The 21,316-nt window shown below is 43.3% G+C and overlaps 1 protein-coding gene across 2 annotated transcripts in view; it reads left to right on the plus strand.

Annotated features, from left to right (window-relative positions):
- Window positions 1–410: 410 nt before the first annotated feature.
- SLC14A1 (solute carrier family 14 member 1 (Kidd blood group)) overlaps window positions 411–21,316 on the plus strand; it is a 28,299-nt gene continuing 7,393 nt past the window's right edge. Inside the window, exons 1-9 of one of the 2 annotated variants that reach the window (XM_004059359.5) lie at window positions 411–531; window positions 1,208–1,271; window positions 3,512–3,669; window positions 6,546–6,717; window positions 7,261–7,450; window positions 10,516–10,644; window positions 12,685–12,877; window positions 15,387–15,534; window positions 15,752–15,886. In XM_004059359.5, coding sequence (XP_004059407.3) covers window positions 3,523–3,669; window positions 6,546–6,717; window positions 7,261–7,450; window positions 10,516–10,644; window positions 12,685–12,877; window positions 15,387–15,534; window positions 15,752–15,886 — 1,114 coding nt within the window. In that variant the 5' untranslated portion in view covers window positions 411–531; window positions 1,208–1,271; window positions 3,512–3,522. Of the gene's footprint in view, window positions 532–1,207; window positions 1,272–2,341; window positions 3,670–6,545; window positions 6,718–7,260; window positions 7,451–10,515; window positions 10,645–12,684; window positions 12,878–15,386; window positions 15,535–15,751; window positions 15,887–21,316 lie in introns of those variants that run through there. The other variant, XM_063699188.1, reaches the window with a different exon arrangement.

A 21,316-nucleotide genomic window follows, 5' to 3' on the forward strand; every position in this document is an offset into this window, starting at 1 on the left:
CCCTTGCTGGAGTCTTACATCTGTGTAGAAGTTGTGCCAAGTCTAAGAAAATTTCACCCCAGGAGCAGTTGCTTAGCTTCCGAGTCCACACAGCAGCAACCTGCCCCATGGTTTTTAGTTTGACACTGTGTTGATCCTTTTCCGTTGTAAATCTTTCCAAAAATATGAGTAGGGGCCAGAGGAAACAGGAGAAGAAAAAGATGCATTTTGGTAGGATTATTGCTGGTCAAAGACCTTGGAATGCTGTGGAAACAGTGGCAAAGCAGTTGGTACTGTGTCAAGAACAGAGAGAGAGACATCGGGTACTGAAGCCAGGGGACCAGTTCCTTGGTGTTGCTTTGGCATTGATGCCTGAAGTGGGAGGAGAAAGCCGAGCCCACAAACACACAGAGCAGAGTGGGGCTCTGAGTATATAACTGTTAGGTGCCTCCCTCCAGCACCATCTCCTGAGAAGCACTCTCCCTTGTCGTGGAGGTGGGCAAATCTTTATCAGCCACTGCCTTCTGCTGCCAGGAAGCCAGCTAGAGTGGTGTAAGTACTCATCCTTATTTCTATTCATTTCCAACTATTCATCATTTGGGGCTTGTCTTCACAGTTCTAAGTTTTGCTCTTTTTCTTAATGAAGAAAATGTTTTATATCACCGGAATTGATCAGAAGCAGCAAAATCAGAGTTCTGGTAGACTAGAAAGCAATTTACCAAAGCCACAGGCTTCTTCCTGGAAGCTCAAAGGCATGCCTTTATTCGTGATTTCTGAAGCAAGGTGCGTGCAGCACCTGAGCTGATGTGGAAGAGGGTTTGCAGGGAGGTGTCCACCCAATGTGCTCAATGATTCTGAGTTAATCAACACTATTAGGAGTTTCAGGTTGTGTTCTTGAAATAATAATTCGGGCTGCGTTCTTGAAATAAGTTCGAGGCGAGTTTCTACAACACTCAAAAGAAAAAAGTGGGCCACTGGCAATGGCCCTTTCCAGTGATGGATTTACGGACTCTTCTGTGTGTGCTGTCATGCTGAAGGGAATGTTCTTGTGCACCCATCGGGAGAACAAGTCAGTCACAACTGAAGCCACGAATTTGGCAGCTTCCTTGCAGCTGCACTCTCTGGTGTCTGGAATTAAGACTTCTGGGAGTAGTGTTTTCCAAGGAGGGAAGTGTTTTAACCAGGACACAGGAATATCTGACAGCATTTTCTTTGTTTCCAATTACAGCTTTAAAGAAAACTGGGCATCTCCTGCTACTTAAAATCAAAAACTACCTAAAATAAAGATTATAGTAAGTACCAAATAAGTGTCAATGCTGAAAGTCTCTTTATTATGCTAGAGCATGAGTGTTTAAATGCTTTCTTCTATATCCATATCTAACACTTCATATTATTTTTAAAAGTAATAGCTGAAGCATGGAAAATTGAAGACTTCAGGTCTCTCCAATTGCACAAATTTCTAATACATGCTGGCAATAGAATATATTTTATTTTGTGTAATAAAATAGAGGATATTAGTTGACCTGAAATCTTGATATTGCCTTGTATTAAAATGCTAAGCACTGCTTCATTTTACTAGTGATCTGGGGTATGAAAAGTGCTTTTTGACTTCTGCTGGAAAGCTCTTCAGGTGCAGCTTCCAGGATATTCTTGGGATGTTAACTTCAGCACACATAAGCCTTGCTGTAGATGTGTCAGCTTTGAGGCACAGGGAGACATTTGTTTGTCAGAGAGTAACTGCTTCTGGCAAGGGCATAGGGTGAAACTGGGGATAGCAGAGATCTTTCTTTGTGGTTGTTCAACCCCCACACCAAGATTAGTTCAAAGTGACCGTGAAGACAGTCTGTGCCCACCGCATCGCTAAGTCCTAGCCCCCTCTGCATACTCCAGCACACAGAAACTGCTGCTTCACTTGTTTGTTGACTTGAACCGAACCTTGGGTGGCATTAATGTGCCTGGCCCAAGACTGAAAAATTAAGAACCACCAGAGCTGACCTATTCCATAAGACCCACTCTGCCTGCCACGTACTGAGTGAATCTGGATGGTGCCCACTCTGATCCTTGGTTTTCTCTTCTATAAAATGAAGGCTTGAACTACGTGGTCTCTAAAATCCTACCCAGCTCTCAAATTTCTCTTGGTTCTAGGAAAATATTGATGTTGAGCTCAAGGAAGGGGTTCTCCAAGGTGTGTGATTTTGGTGGTAGAGGAAAGGCCGGCGCCAGGCAGGGGCAGAAGGAGATGCCGTCTACATTGAGAAAATGTGACAACCCCTGCTTGTCTCTTTTTTCACTCTTCGTTTCTTATTTGTTTTTAGCTTTATATAACATGAGAGCCCTACCACTGGGTTTCTTAACCATTTGTTCTTTATCAAATAAAAATATTCATAATGCAACATGCAGGCACATCAGGGTGGTGCAGAACTAGCCAGCTAGTTTACCATAGGTAAATATACACACACGCATGCACACACACAATTTTTACCTGAGACATGTCAGAAGTGTTTCCTAAAATTGTGGATTTTTCTGAGTCACTCTGGTAAAGGGTAGGTTTTCAGGTTTTAGGCCAAGCCAGAAGAAGAAAGTAAAAACAGAATAAACAACAGGGGGAGAAAAAGAGAAATACCCACACACAACTGGAACTTCTGGTAAAAGAGTGATATTCTTGGATGCAATGCAAGTTTTAAAAAGGAAAAAGAAAATTTATAAAAAGCTGCCACACTTGTGGAATTCAACTAAAAACTGTTTATTATTAACAAAGTGATGTTCAAAATTTAAGAGTTCTTGGCCTGGCATGATGACTTATGCCTGTAATCCAAGTGTTTTGGGAGGCTAAGGTGGGAGGATCACTTGAGGCCAGGAATTCAAAACCAGCCTGGACAATACGAGACTTTGTCTCTAAAAAAAAAAAAATAAAATAAATTAAAATAAACACAGCTGGATGTGGTGGCACAGGAAAAAAAAAATACCATTTAGGAGTCTTTTAAAGGCGGCTTGTGAATGCTTACAAAGCGTGGCTAGTATCTTATTACAGAAAACAGAGCCCACATCATGCATCCTTCTTCTCACATTTCATAAACAAGGCCAAGGGAAACTGCTGTGGGGCAACCTGTTGCTTTGGTGTTGGTCCCCAAGATGCAGCCCTCACAATCTGCCCCCAAACGTGTCAGAACATGAACCCCCTCCTCCCCCTCTGGAAGAGGCAACCTCAGATCCAACAGCAGAGACACGCAGCAGAACAAAATCTGGGCATTGGTCCCTGTGTAGGATGGCTTCCCGTTATTTTTTTTTAAGCAAAGTAAATGAACATCAAATTTCCATAGTCAGCTGGTGTCTTTCTGCCCACTGAGAGCTCTTTGGTAAAGGCAAAGTCCTCCTTCTCCATTAGCGGTCTCCCATGTGGGGCCACATCTTCCCTCACCAGGAACCCACTGGGCGCGCTCCAGCCCCGCTCAGCTTGCCTTTTGCGTGGTCATTAGAGCTAGGGCACACGTCATGCTGATTCACATATTTTTGCCCTTTGTCATGTATTGAGAAAAAGTAAGGATGAATGGACGGTCTTTGATTGGCGGCGCTGGTGACGCCCGTCATGGTCCTGTTTGGAAGGACCCTTTTGGAACTAAAGCTGGTGAAGCAGCGCGGAGAGGCATCGCCCGGCTAAGCTTGGCCCTGGCAGATGGGTCGCAGGAACAGGTATGCTTCCTTCGTGCAGCCTCTGGCTCGGGGAATCTGGGAGCCTGCTCCAAACTCTGGTGTATCTTTTCTGGGCAGAGCCTGGGAAGTGGGGGTTGGCTGTGAGCTAAGCCAAAGGCACAGGGATCTTGGTCCAAAAAGCCCCATGGCGCTCACCTTTGTTTAGAGGCTGGACCATTGAGCTGAGAAGTTTTGACAGCCATGGAAAAGCTGGGGATAAGTCACCTGGGGTTTTACATTTACCCTGTGTCTATTTTCTTAGAGTGTCTTTTACTTATTGTCCCTTCTTCTTAGTTGAAATTAATGGCCTGCTTCACTGGGGCTAAGATGTTTCAACATCAGCAGAAGGTCCTGGCTGCATAGCCTTGCCTTGTCTTCCCAGTTAGGATGTAAGGACTCTTAAAGTTCCCTAAGAAATGCAAATATTTTAGCATGGCAAAATTCTAGGGCAAACTACAACTGTAAGTTTCGTATTTCTCCTAAGTGGTTCTCATGCCTGACTTCTGGAGCAAGTAGTCAGGTCTCCCAGGGGCTCTAGAAGGGTTCAGCTGTTCAGAATAAATGGTTCCTGGGGACTCTAAAATAGCAGCAACTGTCTGCTCAGGTCATGAGAAGACCCCTCTCTGCAGGACATCCTAGCCCTACAACCCATCCCAATTATGTTGAAATTAGATTCACAAATGGCAATAAGTCTTCTATATGTTGGGCTGTCGATTTGGAGAAAACTAGTTTAATCTTAACTTTGGGTGGCTCAACAGGAGACTCGGGCCACTCAGGCTCTCAATCACGTCTGGCCAGTTCTATTATCAGGTTTCGAATCTGTATCTCCAAAATCTCTGAGGTAATGGGATATTTCAAGCCCTCTAAAATAAATAAATATATGCTGGGAATTTTGAGAACATGAATTTGTTTATTCTGAAATAGCCCATGTTCCTGCTTTGGGAGTTGGTGGAAAATGCCACTTGAGTGTTTTCATTTGATGCTGCCACCTTAGGGTTTTATAGATTCAGTTCCAGAAACTCAAGGCATTTATCTCTTTGGGCTGCTTGTCCTTGCCTGAGCTGAAGCCTGATGCCTCCCATAAGTTGGTATGGCTTTGAAAATGGGTCACTACAGCAGAGGCATAGGCTTATCAAGCAATATTTTCAGCTATGAAATTTGAAGAGGGAGATAATCTGAAAATAAATGACAGCCACCACTTAGATTATGAAATAGAAGTACATTTTCATAAGTGCTTAATTATTCATACAGTTTTTTATCTTTAACTATGGAGCCAACTCAGCTCCATATGGACTTAATTTTGGTTCCTGACCTCCAAGACTCATTGCAAGTCACACAGATGTTGGTATCTAACATTGCTTTACCAAGATAAAATGACCTTGGTCTGGAATGCATTGTATAAAAAGCTGCTTTTTTGTGTAACGATTAATAGTTTGGCATTGTTTAAAAAGCAGGATGGTTAGTTGGGCAGTGAGGTAATATAATTGAAATGTACTTGCTAGCAATAAGTCAGTTACCCATATTGATTTCTTTACTGGGATTAATAGAAGCCAAAGCTAGAGTTCAATTTTTTTTAATAGGTATAACTCAGTATCTGTTCATTGCTATTTGTTAGCTATGGTAAATGGAACAATGATGGGGCCAGAAATATCCATGAGGACCATTTGATCACAGCCTGGCAACACAGAGAAGACAGGCTGGTTTCTCTATGTGGGCTTTCAGTGTTTCTTTGGTAGTGTCTTACGTGGCTGTGGCTTCAACATTCCACAATTATGCCTTCCAGGGTCTGATGATTTTGGCGTTTCCCTGCTTCCCAATTGACCTGGCTGTGCTGTTGGCTGTTCTTGCACACTCAAGGTGGTTTTGCCGTTGGCTTCCTCCCTCAGCCTGCCTCTGGGATTATGCCACTGCTATTCTTTTTATCTACCATCAGCACAATGAAATCATCATTTTTGTCTTCGAGGTACCAAATTCTGGTGATATTGGTGCTTTCTTGCAGATACTTATCATGAGAAGCGAATGGTCTCGTAGTGAACACAGTCATGGTTATAGTGTTCATACATTCCAGAGACATGTTTCCTATAATTATGCCCTGCACATTTTTCTATCATACAATCCTTAGATTACAGCTCTTTGGTTTTCAACAGCTTTGTCCAATTCCATCTTTCCCTGTTTCTCTACCTTGATGAAATATCCTTCTTGCCTGGTTTTACATATTTAAATAACAAATTCCAAAAGTAAAGAGTATCTGAGGCAGTCACATGACATAAGGACAAATTCAAGCCATCTTGGACTTGCAGAGGGTGGGGAGACCGTGTCAACACACACAATTTAAAAAATTTCTTCCCTTTCAATCTTTTAAAAACAAAACTTTTTATAAAATAAAAATGTAATTTAAAAAGGCTACCTGTCTTGGCAAGTAGCTGATCAGCCTGCATTGGTGAGCAGGCCATTCCATAACCTGGTTTCTTGCTCCTTAATTGACAGCATGGAGCTAACGTACTTAATTTCAGCTCTTTCTATGTGATTTGACTCATTCTGTTAACATTAACTGTTTTTCAGTCTTCTCAACTAGACTGAACTCCTTAAGTGCAAGAAATATGTGCTTAGTAAATGTTTGTTGGACCAGACACTGCACCTTATGAAATTAAAGACCAGAACATTCTCATGGTAGCATTAGAGACACTGATGGCAAAGGTACTGTGGGATTTGGGTTTGGCTAATAAGCTCTGTGGTGGTGTTTCAGAAGGAAAATGGTGCTCTCTTAGTTCTATGGAACATAGTGGTCCAGATCTTCTACTGTAACCAGGCCCAAAGCTGGCTAATCTGGAGGGCTCTGCCTTAGGGATACTTATAAGCTCTGTCCTTCCCTCAAGGAGCCAGAGGAAGAGATAGCCATGGAGGACAGCCCCACTATGGTTAGAGTGGACAGCCCCACTATGGTTAGGGGTGAAAACCAGGTTTCGCCATGTCAAGGGAGAAGGTACTTCCCCAAAGCTCTTGGCTATGTCACCGGTGACATGAAAGAACTTGCCAACCAGCTTAAAGGTATTTATCCTTTCATATTTTGGAGAGACAGGAGAAGTAGCTTTGGGGGAAATGGTTTCCTGGTACTTCTACTTATACCTTTAGTTATATTCTCCAACTTTTTATACATCTCTTTACTCACCATTTTTCTATTTTATCTTTTAACCTGCAAACCTCTCCATTTTTTTTTTCTTATGGAGACAGTAGCCAGGGCCCAGCTCATATTAGAAGGCACCTGGCTTCATCCTGTAGTTTCAGTACTTAAAACTTAAGTTTATTCCTTTGGCTTCAGAATTTGTACCTATAAGCATGAAAATAAGTGCATTAGATGCTTTCAGGAGCTTAGATTCTAGAAGAGGCAGTGTGGGTTGAGCATACAGTAGATAGAGGCTTTCAGGGATCTGGGTGCCACTAAAACAACAATGGGTTCAGAGAGAAATATTAAAGAAATATCAAAAATGTTTCACTTCCAGGAGATTTTGCTGATTTTGCTCAGGGTGGGCCTGTGGTTGAAGAGTATCACTTGGCAGCTTCCTTAGCTCTGCTTTACCTCATCCCTTCCAGACAAACCCGTGGTGCTCCAGTTCATTGACTGGATTCTCCGGGGCATATCCCAAGTGGTGTTCGTCAACAACCCCATCAGTGGAATCCTGATTCTGGTAGGACTTCTTGTTCAGAACCCCTGGTGGGCTCTCACTGGCTGGCTGGGAACAGTGGTCTCCACTCTGATGGCCCTCTTGCTCAGCCAGGACAGGTAGGTGTACCCTTTCAAGCCTTCTCAGCTCCCTTCTAAGACAAAGGGGCTGACCAGTTACTGTGGGCAACAGTGATAAAACCACATCCTTCCCAGGATAAACAACATTTAGTCCACAGAACTGTTTATATTTGTTTTTAGTCAGAGGTCAGGGAATCAGTTACAGTCTCTTGCTCTTGATATCTGAGTAAGTGGCTGGTCTAAATGATGCCAGATTCCTGTGGCATTACGTGCTAACCAGAACTAAGCTACAAGTAATTCCCCGGAGAGGTTCTGAAGGGATCTTCTTTAATGATTGATAAAATTATTTGTCATCAGCATTCTGTTTGGGAAAAAGTGCATATGAATTCAGAAAAAGTTTTAGTGGCTTAATAACCCCTGTTATATCTTGTTGCTATGATGAGTTTAGGAAACTCATTCTTCATAGACAGTGCAAAGGTCAGCTCAGCTCCTGGAGAAAAGAATAACCATGAATTCCAATTGAGTGGATTCTGACTTAAGAAGACTTAGTGAGTCTTCTGATATATTGATTAGATTAAAAATAGCACACACTTTATAAATTGATCTGTCATTGAAGAAGTGATGAGCTGACTCTCACCAGGGCAGTAGATAGCTCCCCACTAGCCAGTTCCTTTAGGGAGGGAACCAGTATTCCAGGTGTCTGAGATCAACGCATAATCCCCAGTGTGGTCATTACACAACTAAGCTCTTGTAACACTGGCTACAAATTACCTAAAGAGGTCCATGGGGAGAGTGTTAGCAAATGCTCCACTTTTCTATCAATTTCAAGGAGTCTGATTTGCTCCCTGTAGAAGGGGATTTTATAGCTTAGGTTAAACTCTATTCCAATGCATGCCAAGAAAAGGTCTCCTCAGTTTGGGGATGGAGTCTATAATTGTGCCATGCTGAATATTCCTTTATGATTTTGCTCTGATGAAACATGATCAACTCATTTTTTGTCAGATATTATTTAGAAGACAAGTCATTTATATGTGTTAGTTTCAAATGTTTTACTTTCCTTGGTCTGAAAAGACTGCATTAAAATGGAAATTCTCTGTTTTAAGTAAATATATGTCTTCCTGTGGCTTTAACTATGGCATTCCACAATTTGTAGATATTGCCATTAATTTTCCACTGATCAAACTCAAGCATTAACATCTCCAAGTCAGTTGTTGAGAGGACAAGTCTGCATAGCTCTCTACTGTCATGTGTAGTCCCAGTCTCTGAGTTGTACCATTGCAAATTGTATCACCTCCCATTTGCCCTCAAGGATTATTTAAGGGAGACAAAGAACTTTTGAATAGGGAACCCCACATTTAATGTTCATCTGGATTAATGTACGTGACATCATCTTGCCTGTTGCAATGGTGCCTCCTGGCCCAGTTAGAAACAAGCCAAGAAGCAGCTGTCACGCTATCCCTTACCAGCCCCTGCAGTGTGGCTCACTGGCTATAGCACCTCCTGCTCGAGCCCAGCATTAGGCCTCACCTACTCACTTCACCATCTTTACTCCCCTATCCCCCTACAGACATCACCCTTGAGTGACAGGCCCTTGGGAAGTGGATCCTGTGCCTTTCATGGTGCCAGACGTTGCCAACTCTCAGAGCTGTGGGAGTCCTGGCTTGTCAGGTCAATCAATCTAGGTGCCCATCAATGGTGGATTATATAAAGAATATGCGGTGCATATACGACATGAACTACTACATAGCCATAAAAAGGATTGAAATCATGTCCTTTGCAGCAGCATGGATGTACCTGGAGACCAATATCCTAAGTGAATTAATGTAGTAACAGAAAATCAAATACCACACGTTTTCACTTACAATTAGGAGCTAAACACTGGGTAAACACGGACATGGAAATAGTAGACAACTGGGACTCCAAAAGAGGAGAGGAAGGGAAACAAGTGTTGAAAACCTACCTATCAGGTACTTTGTTCACTATTTGGGTGACGAGTTCAATAGAAGCCCAAACTTCAGTCAGCATCACGCAATACATCTATGTAACAAACCTGCACATGTACCCCCTCAATCTAAAGAAGGAGAAGAAGAAGATGGGGAAGAAATGAGATTGAATACTAAGCAAAAAGTAACCTCAGAAAGAATTGGGTGCTCAACATGCACATAATTAAATGGGGTACTTCTCCAAGTAAGAGAAAAGCAATTGTTCTTCTTTGCAATAACTTTGAAATGTGTGTTTGGAGACAACAAAATAGAAGCATCAGGACACAAAAATGTATACTAACCTGGAAGATTAATGTTGATAAGATCAAAGACACTATGAAAGTGAATTTACATTTCAGGAATCTTATATCTCTCACCAAGAAATCAAACTTAAGCAACAGTTTCGTATGCTAAAAGCGCTATTCAAGTCAGAGGCTCTTGATTTAAAAGAATAACTTTCCAAAGGAAAGGCTAAAACAAAACAGAGCAGATTGCCTTACTGAACTCCCCTTTCCTCTCAGCCGCTGTAGACCTGTCTTTAGCCGTGACACCTGTAGAGGGAGTCATTCTCTATCAGGGGTCCCCAACCCCTGCACTGGAGACAGGTACCTGTCTGTGGCCTGTTGGGAACTGGGCCGCTCAGCAGGAGGTGAGCGGTGGGCGAGTGAGCATTTCCACCTGAGCTCCGCCTCCTGTCAGATCAGCAGCAGCATTAGCTTCTCATAAGAGTGTGAACCCCATTATGAACTGGGCATGCAAGGGATCTAGGTTGCTTGCTCCTTATGAGAATCTAATGCCTGATAATCTGAGGTGGAACAGTTTCATCCCGAAATCATCCCCCATTCCCCATCCATGGAAAATTGTCTTCCATGAAACCTGTCCCTGGGGCCAAAAAGGCTGGGGAGCGCTGATCTAAATGCACATTTATATTTTTATCTATGTATATTTCACTTCATGTCTTTATTAGTTTTTGTACGATGCTTACATAGACTTTGAAATACATTTCCAAATATAATCTTATTTTTAATATGAATATGATCTGGAATTTACTAGTGTTATTTATGTGCAAGTGCAACCAAAGCTCACCCAGGAAATGTCCGTGCTGTGTCTCTTGCCCCACAGGTCATTAATAGCATCTGGGCTCTATGGCTACAATGCCACCCTGGTGGGAATACTCATGGCTGCCTTTTCGGACAAGGGAGACTATTTCTGGTGGCTGTTACTCCCTGTATGTGCTATGTCCATGACTTGGTAAGTTACAATTGGTTTTCAAAATGCCTTTTTGAAAAAAAAAACATGGCAGAAGGAGGGAATGGGAGTTGTTATATGGCAGAGTTTCAGTTTTGCAAGATGAAAAATGTTCTCTGAATGTATAGTGGTGATGGTTGTACAACAATGTGATTGTCCTTAATGTCATTGAGCTGCACACTTAAAAATGGTTAGCCGGGTGCAGTGGTTCTTGTTTGTAGTCCAAACTATTCAGAAGGCTGAGGGGGAAGGATCACTTGAGCCCAGGAGTTAGGGGCTGCAGTGAGCTATGATTGCGTCACCGCACTCCAGTTCCCTGAACCTCCTTGCTTGGGCTAAGTGAGGAGGAGGAGGAGGAGGAGAAGGATGGAAAGGAGGAGGAGGAGCAGGAGGGCAAGGAGAAGGAGGAAGAGGAGCAGGAGGAGGACAAACAGTTAAAACGGTAAATTTAAAATTGGATTCCAGTAGATTCTGTCTATTGGAAAGAGAAACAACCATTTTAAAAGATGTATATTTCCTTACAACAAGTTATTTGGCCTTTTGTCTGATCTGGCTACATATCCACTAATACCTCTCAACCACAGGTGGCTGCACATTGACACTTCCGTGGGGAAGGGAAACAGTGCTGCAATGAACATACGAGTGCAGGTGTCTTTTTGGTAGAAACACACTGATGCACGTGGCCCCCCATACACCTGACTCCTCCCTCCCAAGACTCTACTGTCATTGGTCTGTGGTAGCGCCTGGACATTGGGAGTTTCTAAAGCTTCCCAGGTGACTCAAGTATAGCCAAAGTTGAGACCCATTTCCTCCATCATTGCCTCTCAAACTTGAGCAATATGAGAATCACCTGCAGGGCTTGTTACACCACAGGCACCTGCTCCCTGGCCCCGGGGTTTCTGATGCAGTCTATCTGGGGTGGGGCCCGAGAATTTGCGTTTCTAACGCATTCCCAGATGATGCTGGGAGAACCACTGTGTCTACATGAATTCCCCCTTACCCACCGGCCCCCCAGGTCTCCCTCAGAAAAAATTTTTTTGCTGAATTCCTTTTTTTTCAAACCCAAATCCTTCAAACTAGTTGTTATGTTGACAATGTCTTAAATCTTTTTTCTGGAAACAAAGATTTCCTTCTTTCTATATTGTAGTTAAATATAAAATACTAATATGCACATAAATAAGCACAGCCTGCTGTGGGCAGTGTCTGCAGAAGGGCTGCCCACCCTTACTGCACCCACGGGTGTGTGGACGAAGACCTACCTGTAGAGCCCAACTCTTCAGGAGGTAATTTGGGACCTGCTCTGAAGAATAGGTTCATGGGAAGGAGGCCTCGCCTGTAAGTGCTCACCACGCTCCCTTCCACAATCCAGGAAAATGGGAGTTCTGGTCTTTAAGTGATGGCTCTTTGATTGGGCCAACAAGTGAGAGCCTATGAGGGACCTCGGGACCATGCAGCCCAGCCCCCCAGTTTACAGGCTCGGAGGCTAAGGAGATGCGCCTTGCCTAGGTCGTGCAATTTATCAACAGCTCAAGGACGCACACTCTGCCCCACCAACTGTCAGATCATTTTCCTCCAGCTCACACTACCTGCATCCTTGAACGATTGTTTCTCTTTTCCAAAAATAGTATATTAAAGAAATAATATCTGCCAAATCAGAATCAGGGTTGCCTCTAGTGGGGAGGGAGGGACATAAGAGCAAGCGGAGGGACAAAGGGGACTTTAACTATGTAGACAATAATTTATTTTGTATGTCATAAGTACTTCAAAAATACTTTTAAAATCTCAATATATAGCTCACTCTGAGCAACCCCAGAGTAGAATTTTTCAAAAGCCAAATAAGCTGAGAGTTGATTTTTTACTTTATGTAATATTTACTGTCTCTATAATAGGATTTATCCCAAGTTTTCTTTCTGTGGCAAATGTGCCAACACAACACATAAGGGGCCTGTTGGCAGGTGAAACAAAGCCCCTCCAGAGTATAGCGATTCCGTGTGTCAGCCTGGTTTGTCACATGCACGTTCTTCTGCTCTGTTCTTTTTTTAGCCCAATTTTCTCAAGCGCATTGAATTCCATGCTCAGCAAATGGGACCTCCCTGTCTTCACCCTCCCTTTCAACATGGCGTTGTCAATGTACCTTTCAGCCACAGGACATTACAATCCATTCTTTCCAGGCAAATTGGTCATACCTGTAACTACAGCTCCAAATATCTCCTGGTCTGACCTCAGTGCCCTGGAGGTAAGAGACACTGGCTTCTCACATTCCCCCTGGCTCTGCAAGATACGCAGTGGCCTCCTGGTCAATTGTCCACAGGTGTCAGAGTCTCCTAGATGCTCAAGACTACAGTGGCCTTTCTGCTTTCATCTTGCCACTTAAAGCATTTGTTCCACTCCAGAGCATTAGGGTCTCAGGGAATTTTTAAACTTACTATTTAGTCAAGCTAATTTTTCTGCCTTTTCCCCTAAACATCTACAGTGCTAACCCCAGAGTACAGTTCCACTGGGAGTCACTCTATCGTAAGCTTGGGGGTGGGGTGATGGAAGCCAGCCCTTAAGGCATGTGGCCTCCAGCCTGGTTTTAAATCTTCCACAGTCTACTCCCTCCAATCAAAAAACTGGATGCTTAGAGCTTATGACAGAACCTCTCTATTCTGCTTTTCCTTATGGCATAGCTCATAGAACATCTACAATAATTTAGGGTCCCCAAGCTTTGGTAGGCATCAGCATCACCTGGGGAGTTTTAAATACCCAAACAGGCTTCATCTCAGACCCTCTAAATCATAATCTCTAAGGGTGGGGCCTGGAACCTGTTTTAACAAACTCCCCAAATTGTGATGCGGGCCAGAGTTTGAGAACCGCTGTATCAAGGGATGAATCCTATGTATCTCTTTAAAGATGGCCATAAAGAGATTCTGTATTTTTTAAAACCTGGTTAACCCAAATCAAATTCCAGCTCTTCCTGTTGGTGTGTAATATATATGTTTAAGATTTCTGGATTATCAAGAACAAAAGAACACCTGAAATTCGAAGAAAACCAAAGAAACCTTACCTTTTTAATGTGCTCTCCCACTGTCAGGTTATGAAACGCCCTTTTCCGTCTTCTTTGTTGAGTGATCAAAACACATGAAGAGCTCAAGTCACCTTCTCTTTAGCTTCTTGCCAGAAAATTAAAGGGAGCACCTGGAAATAATTCAGAAGGAAAAAATCAAAGATTTGTTAGAACTACCCATGAAAAATAACAGTATAAAATAGCATTAATCTATCTAGAACTGCACTAACACAGGAGCCTCTAGCCCCATGTGGCTATATAAATTTAGATGTAGATTAGTTAAAAATTGAATTCCTCAACCTCTCTAGCCACATCTTGGGTGCTTGATAGCTACACGTGGCTAGGACCCACTGTGTTAGACAGCACAGATACAGACTATTCCATCATCTCGGGAAGTTATCCTGCACAGTGCTGATCTGGGGCAGGGGAAGCCTTGTCCTTCTCACTCTGAATGAACAGCCCATCCTCAGCACCAACCCCAACCCTATGGCTACCTGAGAGAGAGTTCTGCAGTCAAGTCCAAAAACAAACAAACAACAAAAAAAGCGTATGCCATCTTTGCCAAGTTCCCTGGTCTAGAAATAGCAAAATGTTTAGACATGAAGACCCAGCATGGGCTGGAAGAATTTAGAGTCCATCTTAGGGTAGAGTCAAACTCACACTATGGTCTGGTGCCCTTAGCCAATGTTAGACTCAGCCTAATATAAGAGGGGAGAAGACACTTCCCCTTGTGCCAAAGCTGGGGCTCCCTCTGGCAGAGTCACTGCCTCCAGAAGGTCTTTGGTACATACACGACCTAGCAATGGTGGAGAGGGCAAGATGGGAGCTGGGGAAAACATCCTTCAGTAAATGGCCTTGCTCAAAAGGGACATGCCATGGCTAATTATGCCTATCCTAGCCTTACCAGAAGTTCAGCTGTAAAGAATGATCACTTCTTAGGTTCAGTTAAACCTTGTTCACTCCTGAGAACTGCAATTCTGTGAACAGAATAACTAAATTCAGGCCTCAGCCAGAAAGTAGAATTGTGACATTTCCATGTATTTTTGTGTTTTGAGACCTGCTTGACAGTTGTTCATAACTAGAATAAGCTAAAAATATCTTTGTTTCAATGAATACATGTTCCACTTAACGACAGAAAAGTAAATTCACAAACTTGCTAAAAAATTACTTCTAAATTGTAGACAAGATAACCTGGCTTTGGGTCTCTGGCTTTAGTGTAAGCATCCAAATTGCATGGTGATAATAATCTCTATTGAACATAGGGATGCATGGATAGATTAAATCACCCTCAACACTGATGGACATTTGAAAGCAAAAGAAGTGTCAGCTGTGGTCCTTGCCATCCCCAGTGGGAGGCAAGGCAGATCCTCATAGCCAGGAGCAGTGAGTGGCACCAAGCTGGGAGCTTAACAGTGACCAAGGCCAAGTGTCAGTGCAAGCAGGAGAGCACAGGGGGAGCTTTGAGAAGGCGTGTGTGGCATGCACCAGGGAAGGGCTGGTGTATCTCTGGGGATAAAGCTGAAGAATGACTGGGATTTTTCTGTAATCAAAGAGAGAGAATTTTAAATGGTAGTAACACTGTTCTTGAAAGAGATAAGGTATGTCCAATCTAAAATTACATTGTAGGAGTTTGTGGGTGTCCTGTGGGTTTCTGTTCAGTTGTTTTGGTAGCCTCATTTTTTTTAAATTTCTTTTGCAGTTGTTGAAATCTATACCAGTGGGAGTTGGTCAGATCTATGGTTGTGATAATCCATGGACAGGGGGCATTTTCCTGGGAGCCATCCTACTCTCCTCCCCACTCATGTGCCTGCATGCTGCCATAGGATCATTGCTGGGCATAGCAGCAGGTGAGCACAAGAGCCCTTACCAAATATTGAGCACCTCCTCCATCCCATGCATTGCCTCAGGCATCTTCTGTGCTCCAGATCTTTCTTGAGATCTTGGCTTCCTAGGGACCAATGGGAGTTCCTGAGATGCTTCCTGCTAACTTTCAATCCCACCCTCAGTTTCCTTCCAGAACATCCTGCCTTTAGTCCTGAGTTCTGACCCCTCCTGTCTTAACAGGACTCAGTCTTTCAGCCCCATTTGAAGACATCTACTTTGGACTCTGGGGTTTCAACAGCTCTCTGGCCTGCATTGCAATGGGAGGAATGTTCATGGCGCTCACCTGGCAAACCCACCTTCTGGCTCTTGGCTGTGGTGAGTCTCCCACGCCCCTGGGGGAGGGCTGCTCATGACTACAGGATCTCAATCAAGGATAAGCAATAAAAACGGACTGCATGAAAAATCAGGGCCAGGGTTCTGGCTTGAGCCCACTTGCTGTCTAAGTGTGTGAACAGGACAAGTGACATCCCCTCTCTGAGAGCATTAAAATCACCTCTGCCTACCTCTCTGATGATTGTGAAGGCAGGAGCCTATTGAGTCATATTAATATCCTAAAATACGGATGTTTGGGAGGGTAGAAAAAGAAAAATCCCAGTTATTCTTCAGCTTTATCCCCAGAGATACACCAGACCTTCCCTGGTGAATGCCACACATACCTTCTCAAAGCTCCCCCTGTGCTCACAGGCTCTCCAGCTTGCACTGGCACTTGGCCACCGATAAGCTCCCAGCATGGTGGCACTCACTGCTCCTGGCTGTGAGGATCTGCCATGCCTCCCACTGGGGATGGCAGGGACCACAGCTGACACTCCTTTTGCTTTCAACTGACTTGTCTTGCGTTCTTCAAACTAGTTGTTTGACCCAACAAACTAAAAGGAAATAACTCCAGCTAAATACAGAGCAATGTCCCCTGGTAAAACAGGGTTGATTACATTTACCCCTTTGAGTGAGCATCACAGTAACCCAGCCATTCTAAAACTTGAGAATGCATCAGAATCACCTGAAAGACTTGTTAAAACACAAATCGCTGGGCCCCCTCCTCAGTCTGATTCAATGTCAGAGGTAAGGGGAAGAATATTTCTTATTTTATTTTTCTGAAAAACAATCTCATTCTGAGCCAAGATTGCGCCACTGCACTTCAGCCTGGGCAGCAGAGCAAGACTTCATCTCAAAAAAAAAAAAGAGAGAGAAAAGAAAAAAAAAGAAAAAGGGTCTTATTCTGTTGCCCAGGCTGGAGTGCGGTGGTGTGAACACAGCTCACTGCAGCCTCAACCTCCTGGGCTCAAGCGATCCTGCAGCCTCAGCCTCCCAAGTAAAGTAGCTAGGACCACAGGCGTACCACCATGCCTGGTTAATTTTTTATTTTTTATAGAGATGGGGTCTCCCTATGTTACCCAGGCTAATCTTGAATCCCGGGCTCAAGCAATCCTCCTGCCTCCACCTCCCAAAGTGCTGGGATTACAGGCATAAGCCACCACACCGGCAGAATTTCCACTTCTAACAAGTTCTCAGGAGGTGCTGATGCTGTTGCTCTCAGGATCACATTTCAAGAACTGCTGTATTAATCCTTTCTGACTCCCAGTGTTCTAGCCAGACTCAGCCTGTCAGAGCGGGAAGGCATCCTGAGACCTCTACTCCATCCTTCTTACTTTACTGTTGGGGTCCTGAGGCCAGAGAGGCTAAGGGATGTGCTGCAGGGAATCTGGACAGCGATGGGTAAATCCACCCCCGGAACCCACACTTACCATCCACCTCCAGAGTTATCCCACCGCACTCCTCTGCTTCCCTTTTATAGCATCCAGGCCCTCACGGCAACCTCTTAGGTGAAAACAGACTGCATGTGATTTGGATCTGAAAAGCTAATAGATCCCAGGTGGATTTTGAGTGGAGGCTCATTCACCCATAGCCTCTGGCATCCCTAATTCAATCAAAGTATAAGCATTTAAGATAATGTTCTAGAGTGGAGAGAATGAGATTTGCTTGGGAACAAAAAGGAGGAGGGATAGTGTAATGCAGAGAAATTATGTTAATCTAGTGGAAATATATGTCTAGAATCAGTTTATCACCAGATTAATCAAGCCAAGGTATCTAACCAGCTCTGAAAACAGTGGGCCATGTATCAGGCAGGGTTTAGAATAGATTTCTGCACTGGCAGAAAATGGGATGGTACCAATGGTTTCTAAAGACCCATTCCATTTTGATTTGATGCTATAGCAAGGGTAACATAACTCAGGTTGCTGTGATGTAGCCATGTAGATGTCATTTTGTCAAATTCTTTACTATTACTCAGCTATTTCACCTAGCTGTTCTGTTGAAATGTTGAACTCCTTCTCCATATTCGTTCACGAGGATAAAGGAGAGGGTTACAGACAGGTGCTGTAGCCACCTGAGTTCAGCTGGGTTGGAATGTTTATCCTACAACCTTTCAGCTTTATTCTGAGATTGGTTAGGGGTTTCCACCTGAGTTCAGCTGGGTTAGAATGTTTATCCTACAACCTTTCAGCTTTATTCTGAGATTGGTTAGGGGTTTCAAACCTTTATTTGGGATGCATACCTTTATTTTTCTGGAGGAAGTAGCCACAAATATGTATTAAACACACATGATACAAAAGACAGTACCAGGAAGAGCAAGGGGTTTAGAAGCTTTAGGTCCCATGCAGTTCCTGCACAGAGTGTTACAATAGGAGGGCAGAAGCCAGGCAAGGGAGGGAGCCCAAGAGGACCATGCAATCTTTGTGGGAGAAGAAGAAGTCCATAGTACAGGATTCTCCAGGGGGCCATTTCCACTCGAATTATCACAAAGTACCTCCTGGAGAAGGGGGCTTTTCCACAAATGCTGGAAAATGAGAGGAGGAATTCTGTTTGGTGGAAAGTGTGGTGCAGGCCAGCATGGGGACAGCCTGAGCATGTCCTTCAAGATCGAGGAGAAGGCATTTTGCGCACAGGAGATGGCGACGACGTTTTTGTTTTTCTGGGTTTTTTGTTGTTTTTTGTTTTTTGGTGTTTTTTTTTTTTGACAGAGTCTTGCTCTGTTGCCAGGCTGGAATGCAGTGGCACAGTGGCACGATCTTGGCTCACTGCAACCTCTGACTCCCTGGTTCAAGCGGTTCTCCTGCCTCAGCCTCCCAAGTAGCTGGGCTTACAGGCACGCACCATCATGCCTAGCTAATTTTTGTATTTTTAGTAGAGACGGGGTTTCACCATGTTGGCCAGGATGGTCTCAATCTTCTGACCTCATGATCTGTCCACCTCGGCCTCCCAAAGTGCTGGGATTACAAGTATGAGCTACCGCACCTGGCGGGTGCTGAGTTTTTTTGTTTTATGTTGTTGTTGTTATTGTTTGAGATGGACTCTTGCTCTGTAGCCCAGGCTGGCATGCAGTGGCACAATCTCAGCTCACTGCAACCTCTGCCTCCCGGGTCCCGGTTCAAGCAATTCTTCTGCCTCAGCCTCCCGAGTAGCTGGGATTACAGGCATGCGCCACCATGCCCAGCTAATTTTTTTTTGTATTTTTAGTAGAGATGGGGTTTCACCATGTTGGCCAGGCTGGTCTTGAACTCCTGACCTCGTGATCCACCTGCCTTGGCCTCCCAAAGTGCTGGGATTACAGGCGTGAGCCACAGTGCCCAGCTAGTGATGAGGTTTTGACAGACCATGGAGAAGAATGAAGTCAAAGCTCTTGACATGTTGTTTCCCCAAAGTGGGAATATCTTTGATATTTTCTCAATTATAGAAGCAGCACAGATTTATTGTATAAAACAAAACAAAAATGTAATCTGTATAGAAATGTATGAAACAGAAAGTGGAAATACTCCATCTTACTCCCTAGAGAGGGCTTTTTGCCCCCTTCTTATAAGGATCCTTGTGATTACACTGGGTCCATTCAATAGTCTAGGAAATTCTCTCCATCTCAAGGTCTTTAACTTAATCACAGCTGCTGCTAATTCCCTTTTGCCATGTGAGGTCACATATTCTCAAGTTCTGAGGTTTAAGATGTGGACGTCTTTGGAGACCATTATTCTTCCTACCACACTCACCTTCCTTTGGATAGATTTTTTTTTTTTTAACTGGTGTAGCATAATGGTTGAGGCAGTCAACTGAGCTAAAGAGCTCAGACTCTGGTGCCAGACAGCCTGGATTCAATTCCAGCAGGTCTGCTACTTACTAGCGTATTTGCTTATGAATGTAAGCAAATTACTTAACCTTTCTATGCCTCAGTTTCCCCATCTTAGAAAATGGAAGTTACCATATTTAATTCATACAATTGTTCTGATGATTAAGTTAGTTAATGCATGTCTGAAACTCATAGAATAGTGTCTAGCACTTGGTAAGCACTATTTAAAAGTGGAAAAAAAGTTTTTCTGGTGGATTTGCATAACTTATTAAGAATCAAACTTGTTTATTTTCTCCTCTCAATTGCTTAAGTTTATCAACACCTGTATCTTCTCCCCAAATATGACTGATACCCGAGCCTGCCTTTACTTCCTCTGAGAAGGCCCACCCCTGACGACTACTAAAACCATTGATACTGTATAGAATTTTTATTTTGGATTTGTTGTAAGTATAAGTTTTTGTTTTTGGTACTTGCTTATTTAGGCAACTGTAAACTTTATTAACTTGCTTATTCACTCTGACTTAATTCATATTAACCTTTTGTACTTTTTTTTTTTTTTTTGAGACAGAGTTTCACTCTGTTCCCCAGGCTGGAGTGCAGTGGCACAATCTCAGCTCACTGCAGCCTCCACCTCCTGGGTTCAAGCGATTCCTATGCCTCAGACTCCCAAGTAGCTGGGATTACAGACATGCACCACCATGCCCAGCTAATTTTTTGTACTTTTTGTAGAGACAGGGTTTTGCCATGTTGGCCAGGCTGGTCTCAAACTCCTGACCTCAAGTGATCCACCTGCCTCGGCCTCCCAAAGTGCTAGGATTACTGGTGGATTACTTTTTCAAAGAGGGTTTGCAAAGAGAGTTTGTTTTCTTCAAAGAGGGTTTGCAAAGAGACCTTGTATGCTGGAGAATATCTTCATTTTACCTTCATTTAAATTTTAGTTTAGCTAGCTACCAAACTCAAGATTTAACATTTTTTTCTCAATATTTTGAAAGTTGTCCTCAAAGACTACTCCATTGTCTTCTTATACCCAAAATTGCTATTAAGATGTCTGAAAAGAAACTAATTCTTGTTAACATTGATTTTATTTTTCTCTCTGGACTCTCTGAATTTTCTCTTTGCATATGAGATATATATATGGTTTTATTTCACTATTATCTGTCTAGATGTAACTTTTTTTTCTATGCTAGTAGGTACTCAAGTCCTCTCAACATGAGCCCTCATATCTTCCTTTAATTCTGGGAACATCATCAGTTTTTACTTTGTCAAATCTTTTCAATTTTTCCCCTCTCCTTCTGTGATTTCTAGTATTGGAGTACAATACTTTATGCTAAGTTTTTCATAACTCTTGACTTTTTCTTAATATTTTCCATCTATCTTTTCCTGAGGCCCTTCAGTTCAGCTGATTGGCCCGATCATTCTTTGGCTCTGTCCATTGCGCTGATCACATCATCTGTTGAGTTCTCCATTTCTGGTTCATTAATTAAATTTTACTGGCTGGGTGCAGTGACTCACACCTGTAAACCCAGCACTTTGGGAGGCCAAGGCGGGTGGATCACAAGGTCAAGAGATTGAGACCATCCTGGCTAACACGGTGAAACCCCATCTCTACTAAAAATACAAAAATTAGCTGGGCG

Source organism: Gorilla gorilla, chromosome 17 (genome assembly GCF_029281585.2).
Source record: "Gorilla gorilla gorilla isolate KB3781 chromosome 17, NHGRI_mGorGor1-v2.1_pri, whole genome shotgun sequence".
Classification (NCBI taxonomy): Eukaryota; Metazoa; Chordata; class Mammalia; order Primates; family Hominidae; genus Gorilla; species Gorilla gorilla.